Source organism: Anabrus simplex, chromosome 2, assembly GCF_040414725.1.
Source record: "Anabrus simplex isolate iqAnaSimp1 chromosome 2, ASM4041472v1, whole genome shotgun sequence".
In the NCBI taxonomy this organism is placed as follows: domain Eukaryota; kingdom Metazoa; phylum Arthropoda; class Insecta; order Orthoptera; family Tettigoniidae; genus Anabrus; species Anabrus simplex.
In genome coordinates this window covers 1,197,082,545-1,197,100,767 of record NC_090266.1, presented here as the reverse complement: position 1 = coordinate 1,197,100,767, position 18,223 = coordinate 1,197,082,545, and the positions used below count along the sequence as shown (strand labels likewise).

Sequence of the window (18,223 nt, the reverse complement as noted above, 5' to 3'; positions counted from 1 at the left end):
AGTACCAAAGAATGTCGTAGAGAGCTTGTGAAAATTGCAAGGAATAGTGCTCTTCTGTACCAAACTGTTGCAAGATGAGCTCCAGCATTTCAGCGTGGACATGAAACAAGCAGTGACATGCAATGGTCCGGAAGACGTGTTAGTGACTGAAATGTTACATGCAATAATTATCCAGTGCATGGACATGAACAGAAGATGGACACTATACTACTTACAAGCAGAAACAGGCATTTGAAAAATGAACCATCCACAATATTTTATGGGAAGATCTGCGTAAGATTGTATCTCGGTGCGTGCCATGTGTACATGCAAGGTGGGCATGGTATGCCAAAGGCTCTGACCAATTGGTACACTACCAGCAGGAAGGCGAGCAAATGTTGGAGAGAAGAGTGACTGTGGATGAATTTTGGTCCAGGGCCAGTCTGCAGAATAGCGACATGCAGGATCACCATGAATACAGAAGTTCCGGTAAATTCCTTTCCCGCATGAACCTGATGGTCATTGTGGCTTACAACATCAGAGGCGTAATTGGGTGTCACTTCGCTCCACATAGCACAACTGTGACAGGACGTACTACCCGACCTACCTGCAGATACAGTTACTTCATGCCATTTCCAGTGGAATGGAAGAAAGAATTTGTTAGTCCAGTTTTCAAAAATGGCAATAAAACTGACATAAAACAATATAGACCAGTTACAATTTCTTCTCATATTTCCAAAATTTTTGACTCAATAATTCTTGACAAGATCACACCTCTCTTGAGAAACATCATCATTGAAGAGCAACATGGATTCTTTTCAGGACGGTCAACCTGTAGCAGTCTTCTTTTATTCCATCAGTTCCTCTTATATGCAATAGAGAACCACTCTCAGGTGGACTGCATTTATACAACTTCTCAAAAGCTTTTGACACTGTTGACCATGATATCTTGCTGCAAAAACTAACAGGTTACGGAATTAATGGGCCTCTCCTCTCCTGGTTTGAATAGTATCTTAAAAATCATCTGCAGATTGTTAAAATAAGGAATCATTTTTCTGTGCCTATTATTGTTACCAGTGGAGTTCCTCAAGGGTCTCACCCTGCACTCTTACTTTTTACTCTCTACATAAATGACATTAAAAATATACTTAAGAATTCTGAATTGCTTTTGTTTGCTGACGATGCAAAAAAATTTATGCAATTTAATTGTCCACTTGATTGTTTAAAACTTCAAGAAGATTTACATCATCTGGAAAAGTACTGTATTCACAATGAGTTGAAACTTAATCATGAGAAATGTAAAATAATATTGTTTTTTAAAAACAAGAAGAAAATATAATTTCAGTACAAAGTTAGTAATAACAACATTCTAACTCCTGTTTCACAAGTTAATGACCTTGGTGTTTTATTCAGTTATAACCTATCATGTAATGAACATATTGAAAATATTTGTAACAAATCATTACAAAGATTGGGTTGCATTACTAGATATTCCAGAGAACTTCCAAACTTAGCTTCCTATCGATTGCTGCATTTATCTATGGTACGCCCTATACCAGAATACTGTACACCTATATGGAACCCTTCCCATCAGACTTCTATCCATAGATTAGATTCAGTACAACAAAAATTTCTTCATTTATATTCATTTAGAGCAGGATTCTCATATGAAAATGTTGATTATACAGCCCTACAACAGTCCTTAAATCTACATAGTCTGTCACAACACCGTGACTTCCTGGATACAATCTTTATTTTTAAATTGCTTCATTCCTTGGTGAATTGTCCACAACTCCTTGAAAGAAATTAATGCACATCTACCAGACAGACACACGAGGTTCAAGAATACACTGTCTACAAATTGGCATAGAACTAACTATGCATTCAATGGGCCAATTAAACGAATGTCAAGATCTCTAAGCAAAGTGTATATTGATGTATTTAACTGCCCATTGTCAAAATTTTGAAATCACTTACATGATCTCCAGAATTGTCTGGCTCCATGGCTAAAGGGTTAGCGTGCTGGCCTCTGGTCACAGGGGTCCCGGGTTCAATTCCCGGCATGGTCGGGAATTTTAACCACAATTGGCTCATTTCACCAGCACGGGTGCTAGGTGTGTATGTCGTCTTCATCATCATTTCATCCTCATCAAGACGTGCAGGTTGCCTACGGGAGTCAAATCAAAAGATGTAAATATGGCTAGCCAAACTTGTCCTTGGACACTCCCGGCACTAAAAGCCATATGCCATATTTTTTTAAATCTCCAGAATTGACTAATACTTTCCTCTGCTTACTTGTAATAGGCTATAACCTGTGTATATATCTGTACATATTTTTCTACTTATTCTACACTGAACTTTCTTTTTAGTGTGTTTTGCTGTCTTTATTTTTCTCTGTTGTTGTGTAAAATGGTATTACCGTTAATAAAGTATTATTATTAGAGTCGAACACCCAGATCTTGTCAACAATGTCATTCTTCTCCATAACAATGCCAGACTGCATGCAGCAGCTGCATGGAGGCATCTTCACTGCTGGGAGGGTGGGAAGTATTGGAATGCCCACCATACTCACCGGACCTCTCTCCGTGCGATTTTGACCTAATCTCCAAAATATATGAGAGACTGTTTAGGACATGAGAGGACATTGCCAATGCTGTGAAATATGAGATTGCAAAATTTACACATGGGGAGGCAATTGGTATCTATCATCTTCTGCATAATTGCCAATATTTTGTGGACAATCTAGGGGACTATTTTGATAAGGGATATTGTACCCTCTATAGAGCCTGGAAGTTCAGGCATTTATTTCGACTAAGATAAGCAGGCAATTAGTACTTAAAATTTAGGAAATAGGCAGTAAAATAATGAAAGAATAGGCATTTAGAAATGACAAAAATGGGCACTAAAATATTAAAAATGGTTTAATGTAAAATAGCAAATACACATCTGCATCACATTTTAGTACTTAATCTTACATAGCAAGTAGGAGACCCGGCAACCCGCTCGACCAGTTGGATTGTGGATTCTTGCATCCGGGAGATAGTGGGTTTGAACCCCGCTGTTGGCAGCCCTGAAGATGGTTTTCTGTGGTTTCCCGTTTCCACACGCGGCAAATTCTGGGGCTGTAACTTCATTAAGGCCATGGCTGCTTCCTTCACACTCCTAGGCCTTTCCCACCCCATTGTCACCATAAGACCTATCTGTGCCGGTGTGACATGAAACAAATTGAAAAACAAAATGGATTATGGATTGAGGTTTTTCAGTAGTGATTTGTGTAATATGAAAATATCGTTCGTGCTAGTGTATTTTGTTTTATTAATTAAAATAAAATTGTTCTCTTTACTAAAAATGGAGTACATTTTAATTATATTTTCTGTATACTAATATGTAAATAATAGGTAGCGAAAAAAGTCCGTAAGAACCAATAAAAGGCATTCAAATTTCAAATAGGCAGTGGAAGCTGAAATAGGCGTGCGCGCGCGCACACACACACACACACGCACACACGCGCGCGCACACACACACACACACAGACACACACACACACACACACACACACACACACACACACACACACACACACACACACACACACACACACACACACACACACACACACACACACACACACACACACACACACACACACACACACACACACACACACACACACACACACACACACACACACACACACACACACACACACACACACACACACACACACACACACACACACACACACACACACACACACACACACACACACACACACACACACACACACACACACACACACACACACACACACACACACACACACACACACACACACACACACACACACACACACACACACACACACACACACACACACACACACACACACACACACACACACACACACACACACACACACACACACACACACACACACACACACACACACACACACACACACACACACACACACACACAGGTCCTACCATTGTCAAATGTACAGAAACATGTTTATCTCTATTTCACACTTTGTTATATAGATCCAGATTAAAAAAAGTGATTTTTCTTAACTTGTGGTTTCTAATTATGTAGCATAAGTATTTAATGGCTGACAGTTTCCTTGCTTTATATCCTACACCTGGTAAACCTACTCGGCATTATCCTTACATTCCACAGCACCTTACGCTCCTCACTCCCACCTGTATATTTCCATTTGTCCGGTAGGTCCGGCATTAGTTTTAGAAAGAATCCTTGCCATGACTTATGCCCACCTCTTGTATGTAATAGCACTTCCTGGCTCAGTGAACAAAGCAACAGGGAACTATCTCACTCATTTCCCTAGTACTGTGCTCCTTCATTGACACCTAAGCTATCTGTGACAACTGACGATGAAACTGTTTGGGAATCCAACCAGCTTTTGGGCTCAGGATACAGCAGCAGCAACACCACAATAACTTCCCAGGAATATTTTAGCCTTGCAGAACAATATAAATTATATTGAAAATAGGCCTCCAACATGAAGATTATCATCTTTGTCAAGTGCCTACTTTAGTAGGGGATGCATCTGAATACATTGTCTGCTTTCAGTCATCGGCTGGCTGGTGACATAAATTATCCCCTTTTAATTGCAGTACATTCTAAAAGGATTGTGCACATCTTGGTTATACTCTTCCTTGGATTGATTTTTCTCTACGAATGAGTAGATAACTGCCTTTCAGATTGTTTCTATGTTTATCAAACAACAAGCTGGCCCTGAGGTCTAGGGGTAGGAAGCCTGCCTCTGAGCAAGAGGCCACTGGTTCGATTCCTGGCCAGATAGGAGATTTTTTACATGTATCTAAAGACTGATCCAAGGTTCACTCAGCCTAGGTGAGAACAATAGAGGAGCTATCTGATGATGAGATGATGGCCCCAGTCTAGAAAGCCAAGAATAGTTATTCATAGCATTTGCTGTGCTGATCTCGCATCACCTCGTAATTTGCAGGCCTTCGGGCTGAGCAGCGGGCACTTGATAGGCCAAGGCCCATCAGGGGTGTTGCACCGTGGGGTTCGTTTTTGTTTAGTTTTTATCAAATAACAATATATATATATATTTTCATACTAGGGATACCAAACATTGAGACAGTGTAAGAAAATGCCAGGCTGGGTAGCTCAGGCTCAAGCAATAGAGCACTGGCCTTCTGAGCTCAAGTTGGCGGGGTCGATTCCGGCTTAGTGCGGTGGCATTTGAAAGTACTCAGATGTGTTAGTCTCGTGTTTGCTGACATTAATAACTCCTGCGGAACAAAATTCTGGCACCTCGGCATCTCCAAAAACCGTAAAAGTAGTTAGTGGATTGTAAAACCAATAATATTATTATTTGTATAAGAAAATCTTTCTCTACAATTTCTGAAAGTTTGTGAGGATGGTCAGTACATAATTTTGTTACCCTCTCTGCTTTAGGTGGCTTTCATCACAGGCATCACTCTTCTGTGACGAAGGCATGTACAAATTTGTGCCCCGTTATGGCAAGTGTCTTAATAATGATGGTGGTTATGTGGAGAATTGGTTTAAAGCGTGTAGAATATGAAGAAAATGAAATATTTTCAAAATAATGTTGTGGTTCTTTTGAAAACACGTCTGTGCTTAAAAACATGCCTCGTACGTTTAGATCCTTAGTTATCACTGTTCTGAATAGTACCAATAATAAATATGTAAGAGTTTATAGAATGAGCTTCAGCAGCTTTCTCATTTCAGGTCATGCATCTCGCTGAGGATTTCCTTGATCTACTGTATCGCAGTATGAAGGGGAAGGATGAAGAAGATCAATGTATAGGTCCTTGTTTCCTAGAAGTTGCTGATTCTATGAAGTCTGTGTATGGAGAATACTGTATGAATCATGACAATGCTTTGTTTTTTCTTGAGAAGGTAATGTGACAATATACAGTGTTTTGTGTATGGAGTGCGGTTTGAAGTGCTTGGTATAATTTTGATTCTTATTGATTTTATAACCTGTAAGCATGAGATTTCACATTTCTGACTCTTTGGCTGAATGGTTAGCGTTGAGGCCTTCGGTTCAGAGGGTCCCGGGTTCGATTCCCAGCCGGGTCGGGGATTTTAATCGCCTCTGATTAATTCTTCTGGCCCGGGGACTGGGTGTTTGTGTTTGTCCCAACACTTTCCTCTTCATATTCAGACAACACACTACACTACCAACCACCACAGGAACACGCAATAGTGATTACATCCCTCCATATAGGGTTGTTGTCAGGAAGGGCATCCGGCTGCGTAAAACATTTGCACTATTGTGGTGGGCATTGGTTTGGTGTCTATCTTGACGACAATAATTCTTTCACTATGCTGGTCGTAGTAGCTTACCCGCTGCCGTATTTCCTTATCCATTATTAAACCAACTCCTGCATTTCCCCTGTTTGATTTCGTGTTGATAATTCGGTAGTCGCCTGACCAAAAATCCTGTTCTTCGTGCCAACGTTGTTCACTTATACCAACTACATCTAACTTTAGTCTATCCATCTCCATTTTCAGATTCTCTAACCTACCACAACGATTCAAACTTCTAACATTCCACGCTCCGACTCGCAGAATGTCAGTATCCACCTTCCTGATGATCACCCCCTCTCGTGTAGTCCCCACCCGGAGATCCGAACGGGGCACTAGTTTACCTCCGGAATATTTTACTCGGGAGTAAGCCATCATCAGTACATCATTCATACAGAGAGATGTGCATTTTCTCGAGAGTGAGTTACGGCTGTAGTTTCCCGTTGCTTTCAGCCGTGTAGGAGTATCAACACAGCTAAGCCTTGTTGAGTATTATTACAAGGCCATATCAGTCAATCATCCAGACTGCCGCCCTTGCAACTTCCGAAAGGCTGCTACCCCCCTTTCGATGAACCATCCGTTAGTCTGGTCTCTCAGCTGATACCCATCCGATGTGGTTACACCTGCGACTCGGCTATCTGCTTCGTTGGGACACGCAAGCCTCCCCACCGCGGCAAGGTCACATGGTTTGCAGGGGAGGAGAATTCTGTATACAATGTTGAATTCCTTAGCGAAGCACGGGTACATCAGCTAAATAATTATAAAACATGCTATAGAAATAGAAAAATACTATTGGGAAAAGACCTCCTTCCTGACGAGATTCAAATACAGCGTGGTGTGGGTATGTCTTGAAAGTTCTCATTCTGAAAGTGATTAGTATGAATTATAAATTGATTAAGATACTTCTGCTGATAAACTGTAAGCTAAATCAAACCAATGTATATATTGTAAATAATTAGATATACGCAAAGAAAAACTGTCAAAAGAATTTAAAAATAAAATATAAAAAGCCAAAAAGATAAAAAGTATTAAAAATCATTTTAAAACTGCCATTGCAGGCCCAAAGTCCTCAAGAGAAAAGTTGATGGGAAATATTTTTCATGACCTCTTAATGCCATTTGTTTCATTGCTAATCATGGGAAATAAATAATCAGTAGATTCAACTCCGGGTGAGGCATGTCTGTCGCTGTCGAGGCAACGTCGCAGGGCCTTCATAGCACAAGGCCAGCTACTGACCCATGTCGTTCCACCCACTATAAATACAAACTGGGGCCGATGACCTTCGATGTTAGGCCCCTTTAAACAACAAGCATCATCATCATCATAAATACAAACTGATATTAAAAAAATAAAAAATATTATTGGATACGTAAAGATTACACCGCAACCAAGAACACAATTTTTCAACTAGCCCGAGCTGGGGAAAAGTTAGCTTTGTATATTGATAACTTTTTTCTTGGAAACACAAACTTCTGAAATTTATAAACTATATTTAAAACATCCCAATGTATATTATGATAAATATGATTCCATCAGATTAGGGGTTTTGGAGAAACAATGTCTTAAATTTGACGCATGGTTGAAACACTTTTGCGCTCCCCTTGTGATAAAAAATATTAAATATAAATTAAAAATTCAAAACCTACATGACCTAACGTGAAACAAAACAAGGAAAATGATGGTGTTATTGTATTTTCAGTGAGCCTATTGGTTATTTCATATACAACCTCCAAACTCGAGTGCATATAAATTTGGTCGACAGTGACTGTACAGTCTACTCATTACCATAGCGGGATAACAGGCCTGACATTATTATTATTATTATTATTATTATTATTATTATTATTATTATTATTATTATTATTATTATTATTATTATTATTAAAAGTGACCATTAATGCCTATTTAATACTCATAATTTGATCAGAATCACACCAAAAATAACTCTGAAAACTTTAGTACAATTTGTGAGTGGTGTTAGAATCTTACTTTTCCCTACTGCAGTTGTATCTGTTACATATTCAAACTTTGGCCAAATTAAACTTTTCACATTTTTATTCTACCTTAAAAATATTCTTGTAAATAAGTTGTATTATAGTGTAAAACAAGAGCTAAAGGTTTCCACCTGTTCAATACTATTTGTTGTAACCTTAAAGAAAATTACTTGAAGCAAGTGAGATCTCGTGGCAAAAATTACCCTTCTAAAACACTCACACCAAAATTTTCTCCTTTCAATATTCCACATATCTTGCACATAATTTGATACCCCTGGTTTTTTTCAAGCATTAGTTTCGTTTTTCTGCTGGCAGGTTTTCCAATTTCACATTCACGTTGTTCCAATTGTTGCTCTACATCACTCACGTTAAAAAGTATTGAATGAATGGTTTCATAACTTTTTTCAAGATAGTTTAAGGAAGTCCCTAAATGAGAAACAGTACTGTTAATGTACGCCAGACTGCCCTTCGACTGATGTTTAGCCATAGATCTTGCAAAATGGCTATTGAAGTAGCATTTTCCCTATCCAAGCTGTTAATCACAGATTTAATCACATCAAAATGATTGCAGTAATACATGCAAGCACTTAACCAAGTACCCCACTGTGTCAGAACTGGTTCCGGAGGTAGAGGTATATCAGGAGCATTCTCATGAAAATGGTGCACTGTAGATGGGGCTTTTAAGAAAACTTTCTCAACATTGGATGCTAGTTTGTCAACATCTGGAATACATTTTCGTACCTCTTCACTCACTCAATGTAAAGCAGGCGCAAGGCAGGTTACGTGAACCAGCTTTGAATAAAACACATTAATTGCCTTTCTTTTCTTTACCATATATAGTGCCGCATCATTGAGAATAAGCACAACATTGTCATGCTTTATTCACTGTGTCCACATAAGAAAGTGGCTTTTGTGAAACAGCTGGCAAATAGTTTGGTGATTCACTTTCTCCAGGATGTCCATTGCGAGGAGAAATATTTTCCCAGGTTTGTCCTCCTCTAACGTACCAATAATCACATTTCCAATGGAGCGACCCACTTCGTCACTTGTTTCGTCAATAGACACAGAAATTGACTTATGCGCAACGTAGTCGCAAAGTTTTTAAATCGTGTCTTCATAACAGGGGTACTCGTCGGAAATGTTCTGATCTGTATACTGTTCCAAAAACGTTTTAAAATATTTATTGTTCATCTTTGCTAATGGGATATTCGCTCTAACTAAGGCACTGCAAAGGACTTTGTAAAACCGAGACATCTTACAATGTTCACTACCACTTTGCCCTAGCGGAAGTTGCGATTTCCTTTTCTCTGCGGCCAGGAAAACTGCTCTCACTTGTTTCTTACGCCCAACATGCTGTTGGACTTGGAATCGCTTTTCTGCAGTAACTTTCACCTCACAGTATTTACAGAAAAGATAATTTCCATCAGTAGAAAACACCTCCACTCCAAATTCAGACATAAGTTCTTGCAAAAGAAAGTAGTTTTACTGGGCTTCACTTTAGGCATGTTAACGTTCTGGTTTTCTTCTTCAAACTAAAGTCAAACATAAAGTCTAAAGACAACTACCTAGCACCCCATCCTCCTTGCCTTGTCTTAAAGCGCTACTTCCTTATATGATTAGTGATCTTTCCAGGCGTCTGCTGTCTGGTCGCATCTGCTTCTGTCGTCCAGGAATATTGTTCTGTATTTTCAGATATGGTTCAAATATATGCATTTACTGCAGAAAAAATGTTTAAGAGGTGATGAAATGATTATGATTCAAATTGAGAATGGGCTGTAAAAATGTAGTGGAAAGAAGGTGAAGTTCACAATAACAAAAGCCGTTCAGACCAAAAAAGTCTAGAAAAGGACCAATAAGCCAAAAAACTGGAAAAACGGGAGAAAAGGACAAATAAAACCCATCATTTTCTGGCCTACAATGACCAAAATGAACACACATTATGCTGGGCCTTGTCTTCGGACAATTGAGGAAAAAAGAAAGGGACTTTTTCTCAACTTCCTAGCCATGCTTATCACAGTCTTCTTCAATCTTTATATAAAACATTTTTGGAACTGCCCAGAGTTGTTCTGTACTTCTTTCAGTCTCAGTTTTTAAACTTCTGTGATTATTGCTTTGTTTACAAAATTTGCTTGTAGTATGACATAAAAGGATCTGTTTTTCTAATCAGTCTCAGAGAACTGATTCTGCAGTTTCAAAATTTTAAAATGTGATATTTTCGTATTTTACTTTCCATTGTACCAGCTGCAGAAGATATTTCATTACCAGGTGAGTTGGCCATGCGCATAGAGGCACGCGGCTGTGAGCTTGCATCCGGGAGATAGTGGGTTCGAATCCCACTGTCGGGGGCCCTGGAGGTGTTTTTCTGTGGTTTCCCATTTTCACCCCAGGCAAAAGCTGGGGCTGTACTATAATTAAGGCCATGGCCGCTTCCTTATAATTCCTTGGCTTTTCCTATATCATCGTCGCCATAAGACCTATCTGTGTCGGTGCGACGTGAAGCCACTAGCACAAAAAGAGAGAGAGAGAGAGATATTATTCATTAATCCTGAATCTTCTGGCTTCGCTACAGTTACTCCCCATAGTTTTAAATGTGTAATAACAGTGAATGTTGAGAAGAATTTATTGAACTGTGTATGTTTTATGAAGTGATATAATGCATGATGTAAAGCAGACTTTTTTATATAAAATCATTAAAGTTAGTTTTGTCAGCCATATGAAATTAAGAATATCATACTTCTTTATTCTTCCAGAATGAATCTAATGAGGATATTAAGAGGATCTTTGATAAAGGGCTTGAGACTCTACGATACCAGATTGCTTGTTTTGATATGGGTTCTATTCTAATCAAGCCAGTTCAAAGAATTTTGAAGTATCCTCTTATTCTGAATGAACTTATAAAGGTTAGTGATCTATAAAATACTGGATTTATTCATGTAATTTCCTCCCTTTCTTTCTGAAAATTTGCAGGCAAGTTTAGAGGTTAAGTGATGACTACATATTTGGTAGTAAACTGATGATGCAGTGTTCTCCCTAGGCCCTGCCATTTTTACAGACCGTCTGGCTAACATAACCTTGATATGTGCTAGTTACATAATATTAATCTATATTTGAGCCATTGGATGCTCCAAATTAAAACGTAAATAATAAAAACAATTTATTTAAACGATAAATGTTCATTATTGTCAGCATAATTGCATCAATTACATCGGAGTTGAAATGTTTAGCTTGACTATCACTTAGTGTCATGTGCGAGCGGTGTATGGATTAGCATGGAATCGCATTTGAGCACTCGATTCCGTATGACATGTCGACCCCGTATGGCACTCCACAGCAACCGAGTGATAAGCCCCGATGGTACATGGTTATGAACGAGCAGTAGAACACTAGAAGTTCAAAATACTCTGTTATGTCTTGTTCGTGATAATGACACTAAAATAGCTTAATTATACAATTAATGTTTACCTACCTGATATTACTGCTAATGCCCAGAGGGTAATAAATTGAAATTTTATCATATTAATTTTTTTACTTAGTTTACCCCGCCCGGCTACTCATTCCTGCCACCCGGCTGACAAAACTTTCTGGGGAGAACACTGTGATATATAACACAAACAATTATTGTAGTTATCAGATTGAAATGTTAAACTCAGAACTACATAGACCTTTGTGTTTATGTAGTTTAAATAATATAGGGTAGTTTTATTTGGTTTCTTCATAATGCTATGTCTCCATTTCAATACATACACTTGCAGAAAAAATTATACAAACACCATGAAATAAGGAATGTAGAATGCGGAAATTTTGACGATATATTTGTCGGGGTAAGATGTTTAATTGATTAAAGGTACAAGACTACAGGTTAATATACACGCCAGAAAAGCCATCGCAAACGTGCCATGCTGGTCCATTAATAACCGGTGTAATCACCTGACTGTTCAATGCAGGCATGCAAACGTGCATGCATTGTGTCATACAGGTGCTGGATGACAGCTTGTGGGATGGAGTTCTATGCCTGTTTGACTTGGTCGGACAATACAGGGACGGTTAATGCCGGTTGTAGATGTCGCTGGAGTTGTCGTCCAGTGATGTCCCATACGTGCTTGATCGGGGACAGATCGGGGGATTGAGCAGGCCAAGGCAACATGTCGACACTCTGTAGACCACATTGGGTTACAACAGCGCCATTGGGGTGTGCATTATCCTGTTGCAAAACTCTCCTGGGAATGCTGTTCATGAATGGCAGCACAATTAGTTGAAACACCAGATGGACGTACACATGTGCAGTCAGGGTGTGTGGGATAACCGTGAGAGTGCTCCTGCTGTCATAGGAAATTGCTCCCCAGACCAGAACTCCCGGTGTAGGTCCAATGTGTCGACAATGCAGACAGGTGGAATGCAGGAGCTCACCTGGTCTCCTAACCAACACATGGCCATAACTGGCACCAAGGCAGAACCAGCTTTCATCGGAAAACATAACGGACCTCCACTCCATCCTCCAATTAGCTCTCGCTTGACACCACTGACGTCACAGGTGGCTGTGGTTTGGGGTAAGTGAAATGCACGCATCAGGGCATCTGGCTTGGAGCTGTCCTTCAAGTAACCTATTTCAAACAGTTCGTTGTGTCACTATGGTGCCAACTACCACTCGAATTGCTGCTGCAGACGCAGTCCGCTGCGCCACAGCCATATGCCGAATATGGCGGTCCTCCCTCTCTGTGGTGCCATCGGGACGTCCAGAGCCCGGTCTTCTTGCAAGCGTAGCTTCTCATGACCACTGCTGCCAGCACGCATGTACAGTAGAGACATTCCAGCCAATGAAAATCCACCTTCACATATCCCTGTTATACGGCCTCGTTCAACTACAGTGAGCTGTTGATACTTGCCTCTTCGTTGTCATAAAAGCATTCTTGACCCACTCACAGTGACTCTGTCCAATCTCACAGGTAACTAATGCTCTCACACAGTACAACCCATATTTAAAGCAAATCTGATGTGCAACGTCATGGGGCCGCTACTAGCTCCATGCTAATGCAAATTGCGGGAATTTTGAATGAACATAATCTTTCAGACGTATAAACACGCCTACCAACGTTTGTTAATCTAGCCACAACCCCTTCTTGGTGTTTGGATATTATTTTTCTGCCAGTGTATAATTTGACCTTGACTGAATTTGAATTTGATTCGCGTGTTAGTCGTAGAATATAGTATATTTTTATCGTAATTCTTGTTCTCTTTTCTCTATAATATGTAAATGACCTCACTGAAATTCTTCTTTCACTTGTTCATTCCAGTGCACTGAAGAGACCCACAAGGACAAACCCGAACTCCTTAAGGCAGTGAGAACTATTATGGATGTAGCTACTTACATCAATGAATATAAGCGCCGTAAGGACATAGGTAAGGCCAATTGAGAGACAGATAAACATGGTATAAATATAGCCGCATACATAGGAAAAGAGAGAGTTCCTCAAAAATACTGACTTGTAAGACATTGTTACATGTTCATGCCACTGGAATTTCCTAGAAGGGATGAATGAGCCAGGTTGGGGGATTCCTGGCTGGCTTGAGGGCATGTGACAGCCACTGCTTATATTGTACTTCTCATCTGGTGTCTCTGTGGAATTTCTGGAAAGCAAAACTACAATGTTAGTATTCTGGCTGTACACTGAAGATGCTAGAAATTCATGACCAGTTACATAAAAGCAGGCTTGCCACAAACAGGTGGTTGTCATTGTTTAGTGGTTGGTCTTGAGTTGTTTTGTTGCCCTGCCGAGTGTTGTGTGTTGAGCAGTTCAGTGTGTGGAGCACTCACGTGAGTTGGTTGTACAAATTATTGGTCTTGCCTGGAGTCAAGCCAAGTGTACAGCAGATGTGTACTATAAACAGACAGTCAACAGACATTTGTTCAAACCTGTCTGTATAGAGCTGCTGTGTGAAGTGATGGTGGCGTGTGCGAAGTGAAAGTTAAGACCTGTCAGTTAAGATTAAGGAGGGATTGCCCATTTCAGGTCAACATCAGCCAGCTGGAGACCTGCCGTGAGGACAAGAGATGTTTGTAAATGGCCATTAATTAGTGATTCATTGTCAGTTAAAGTTGTATTTGTGTATTTGGTCATCCTAGATTAAATTAGCCCAATAAAACAGCCAGTGTTTTATTTATAACAGACTTGTCTCGGAAGTGGAATAGACCCCATTTGTGACACATCATTGTAATCTGTGTGCATCAGCAAACCGAGTGCAGATTTTGACCTCTGTCAGTAGCATTCCAGAACATCTGTGTATAGTGAGTCCACACACTTATGAATCTTTACGTTTCCTCTTGTGGTAATTTACTGGTCTTATTGGTCTTATTTGAGACCAGAAGTCACATAGTTAAATGCGTTCTTCGAGATTATGAAGGAGACATACAAAATGGAGGAGATGGTGGAAGAAGGTCAGAGGAAGGTAGAAGATGACAGAGGAAGACCAAGGAAGGTCACCTCAAGATAAAGCATATTCTGCAGGCACAGTCGAGCATTTCTGAAGTACTATATACCCAAGAACTCCTCACATCAGAACTAACCATGCATCCCTCAGGTGGCTTCTAACTTTCCAAAACCTAGAAGTTTAACTTGCACAATGACTGGAGAGACTGCAGCAGTAAAACTATATGATAGAACATGAAATATGAAATTGATGAGAAAATAGGCTCAGTTGACAAGAAAATAGACAAGGTCGACCAAAAATATAACATTATTTGCGAGCACCTGCAGAGAGAAGTTGCTCAACTACGAGATAACATGTGAGAAGTGACTTGTGGCGGAGTTGCCAATGTCTGCAATACCAAGGTTGATGAAGGTGATGCCATCAACGTTCGACGGAAAGGTGCTGTGAAGTACATACCTGCGGCAATTCGAAGCAGCGTCTTCTGCTAACTGTAAGAGCGAAGGAAACAAAGCTACAGTCCTTGGTCACGGCTTTGAAAGGGAATGTCCTCAGTGTCATACAGGTGGTACCAGAAGTCACTCAAAACAACTACACCGAGCTACTAGCCCACATGGATGCCTAATATGAAAACTGCCATATCCAACAGGCCTACCAGATATAGCTTTGGACCAGGACTGAGATTGGTACAAAGACGCTTCAAGAGACAATTTTGAACTTCATTATATGGATCCATATTGACATTAATTATTGAGAGAATTTTCCACCTTTCAAAACATTTTAATTATTGTTTTCCTATATCTAGGACAAACACATAATGACTGCACTAATTAGGACATGTTTCTTCTCTTGTTTGAGATATATTAAGCTATAACAACAGTATACAGGGTGTCCCAGAAAGAATGGTCAGTAATCGGGGATATGACAGGAAAAGATCTGGTAATGGTATTCCTTGATCTAGAGAAGGCATACAATAGTGTTAATAGAGAAAAAGTGTGGGAATCTCTGGAAAGAATGTAGAAAGCAGTCAAGGGAACTAGTGAAAGCAGTGTATAAAAATTGTTCCAGTTGTGTCCAGACTCCAGTAGGGAGAACAAATTTGTTTAGAAATCAAACTGGATTAAGACAGGGAAGTGTATTGTCTCCATGTATATTTATAATGGTTATGGATGAAATTCTAAAGGAAACAAAGGCAGTATAAACAAAGGCAATATATGGAGGGGATATGAAAATATTGACATAGTGATCTGGGAAGTCAACAATACAGAAGTGCAAATCCAACTAGAGGCTTTAAATGACAATATTGAGAAATGAAAATGAAAATGAAAATCAGTGTGGACAAGAACAAAATAGTGGTGATGACTAGAGGAGAAATAGAAGGAAAAGTTGAATGCTTCAAATATTTAGGAAGCGAAATAATGCAAGATGCAAGGTTGGATAGGGAGATCAGCAGAAGGGTATAAGTGGGAAATATGTTCTACCATAATATAAGGAACCTGGTGTGGAACGGAGACGTCCCTACGAAATGTAAGGAGATAATGTGTAAAATGTACTATACTCCTACATTAACGTATGCATTAGAGACTTGGACGTTGTCAGCAAGAGATGAGAGTAAAATTCAGGCCAGTGAGATGAAGTTTCTGAGGAGTGTGGTGGGAAAGGCAGGGAGAGACACAGTAAGAAATTTTGAGGTCAGAAAAGAGGGAAGGGTAGAAAAAGTGAGTGATAGGATGGAGAAGAATAAATTGAGATGGTTTAGACATGTTATGAAGATTGAGGAGGGAAGGGTACCAAAACAAGAGTTGGAGGCTAAAATATAAGGAAAAAGGATAAGAGAGAGGCCCAGAGCAAGATGGATACTCTCTGTCAGGAACAGTATAAGAAAGAGAAGACTGGACTGGAATACAATTATTGAAGAGGAGTGGCATCAACACCCCGACTTGGCAGGAGCTGGACAAGTGATAATGAAAATGATGATGATGATGATGATGATGACAGGAACGATCATTCGAGGTACAAGGATAATCCCAAAAATAAGGTCTCCTATATTTTTATAAATACAGAACTCTGTTCGTGTGGCTGTTGGTCACAATATTGTGAAAAGTGTTTCCCACGCTCGCATATAAACATGCGTATGCCTCACTGAGGCACTCAGTCTTGGCTTCGCAGCCGTTGAAAATGGAGCTCCCATTTGTTGGTCGACTTTATGCCCGCTGGGACCACAGTTAACACTGACAGGTACTGTGAGACCCTGAAAAACTCAGATGGCCAATTCAGAACCGGAGAAGAGGAATGTTGAGCAAGGGCGTGAACATTCTCCATGACAACACTTGCCCGCACGTCGCCTGGCAAACCGTTGCTCTCCTGCAACAGTTTCAGCGGAACATCATCACCCACCCACCCGATTTGGCGCCCAGTGACTATCACTTGTTCCCCAAGTTGAAAGAACATTTGGCTGGAAAGCGATTCAGCACCGACGACGAGGTGAAAGATGAGGTTCACAACTTCCTGAACAGCATGGCGGCGAGCGGGTATGGCATGGGCATACAAAAACTGTCACAGTGTCTACAAAAATGCATCGACCCAAATGGTGATTATGTAGAAAAATAGCTAAATGTTCAAGCTGTAAAATGATGTAAACCGTTGTAGAAATAAACGGGTCTATGTATTTATAAAAAAAATAGGAGACCTTATTTTTGGGATTAATTAAGGCCACGGCCGCTTCCTTCCAACTCCTAGGCCTTTCCTGCCCCATCGTCGCCATAGGACCTATGTGTGTCGGTGTGACGTAAAGCCACTAGCAAAAAAAAAAAAAAACTTTCTCGTATTAATTACACAAGGGTTCTTAGTGAGAATGGTCTGTCTATTATACCTGTAATTTTTAATTAGAGAGTCCTTGTAAGATGTTTTATTTCTTGTTTAATAATGTGTTTTTTACAGGTATGTTACAGAGTAATATTTATATTTAACTTGTGTGTTCGAGAGACTGAAAAGTTTTAAGTTATATTTAACTGAGTCAACACTGGAAAGTATGGCTTCCTTAACAAAAGTTGTCAACTTGCAAACAGCAGTATGGTGCATTATTCAGAATATCAATTGAATTGGGTGAAGAGTGGGAATGAAATCTTGTATTCTAAAGTACATTTGACTATTACAACCCTTTATTGTTTAGCATTGTAAATCATTGCTGCTTCGGGAAAGAATCCACCATTCTACCTACATTCATGATAATGAAGGAGCCCTCAGAGTTCACATTAAGCTGTTCGTCCATACTGAAAATAATATGGTAACTGCTATCAACAGAAGACGCTTCAAATACAATATACACTGGTTGATTTTTTATGTGGCAGCAATGCGCTAACACCACCATGAAATGGAGCCAGGCAACCTTGTTCATACCACAGGTAGGTTAAATGCGTTCCCTCCCTTCTAGCAATTGAACGCGCCATTCCCTTCCATGTACATGGACAGTGATAACAGGAATAAAGCAGTTGTAAACAAGTGGTAAT

At 39.8% G+C, this 18,223-nt stretch overlaps 1 protein-coding gene across 3 annotated transcripts in view; it reads left to right on the top strand.

Annotated features, from left to right (window-relative positions):
- LOC136863834 (dynamin-binding protein) overlaps window positions 1-18,223 on the top strand; it is a 446,212-nt gene that overhangs the window by 229,044 nt on the left and 198,945 nt on the right. For all 3 annotated transcript variants that reach the window (XM_068226424.1, XM_067140170.2, XM_068226425.1), the window contains 3 exons: window positions 5,716-5,886; window positions 11,042-11,191; window positions 13,583-13,688. In XM_068226424.1, coding sequence (XP_068082525.1) covers window positions 5,716-5,886; window positions 11,042-11,191; window positions 13,583-13,688 — 427 coding nt within the window. The remainder of the gene's footprint in view (window positions 1-5,715; window positions 5,887-11,041; window positions 11,192-13,582; window positions 13,689-18,223) is intronic.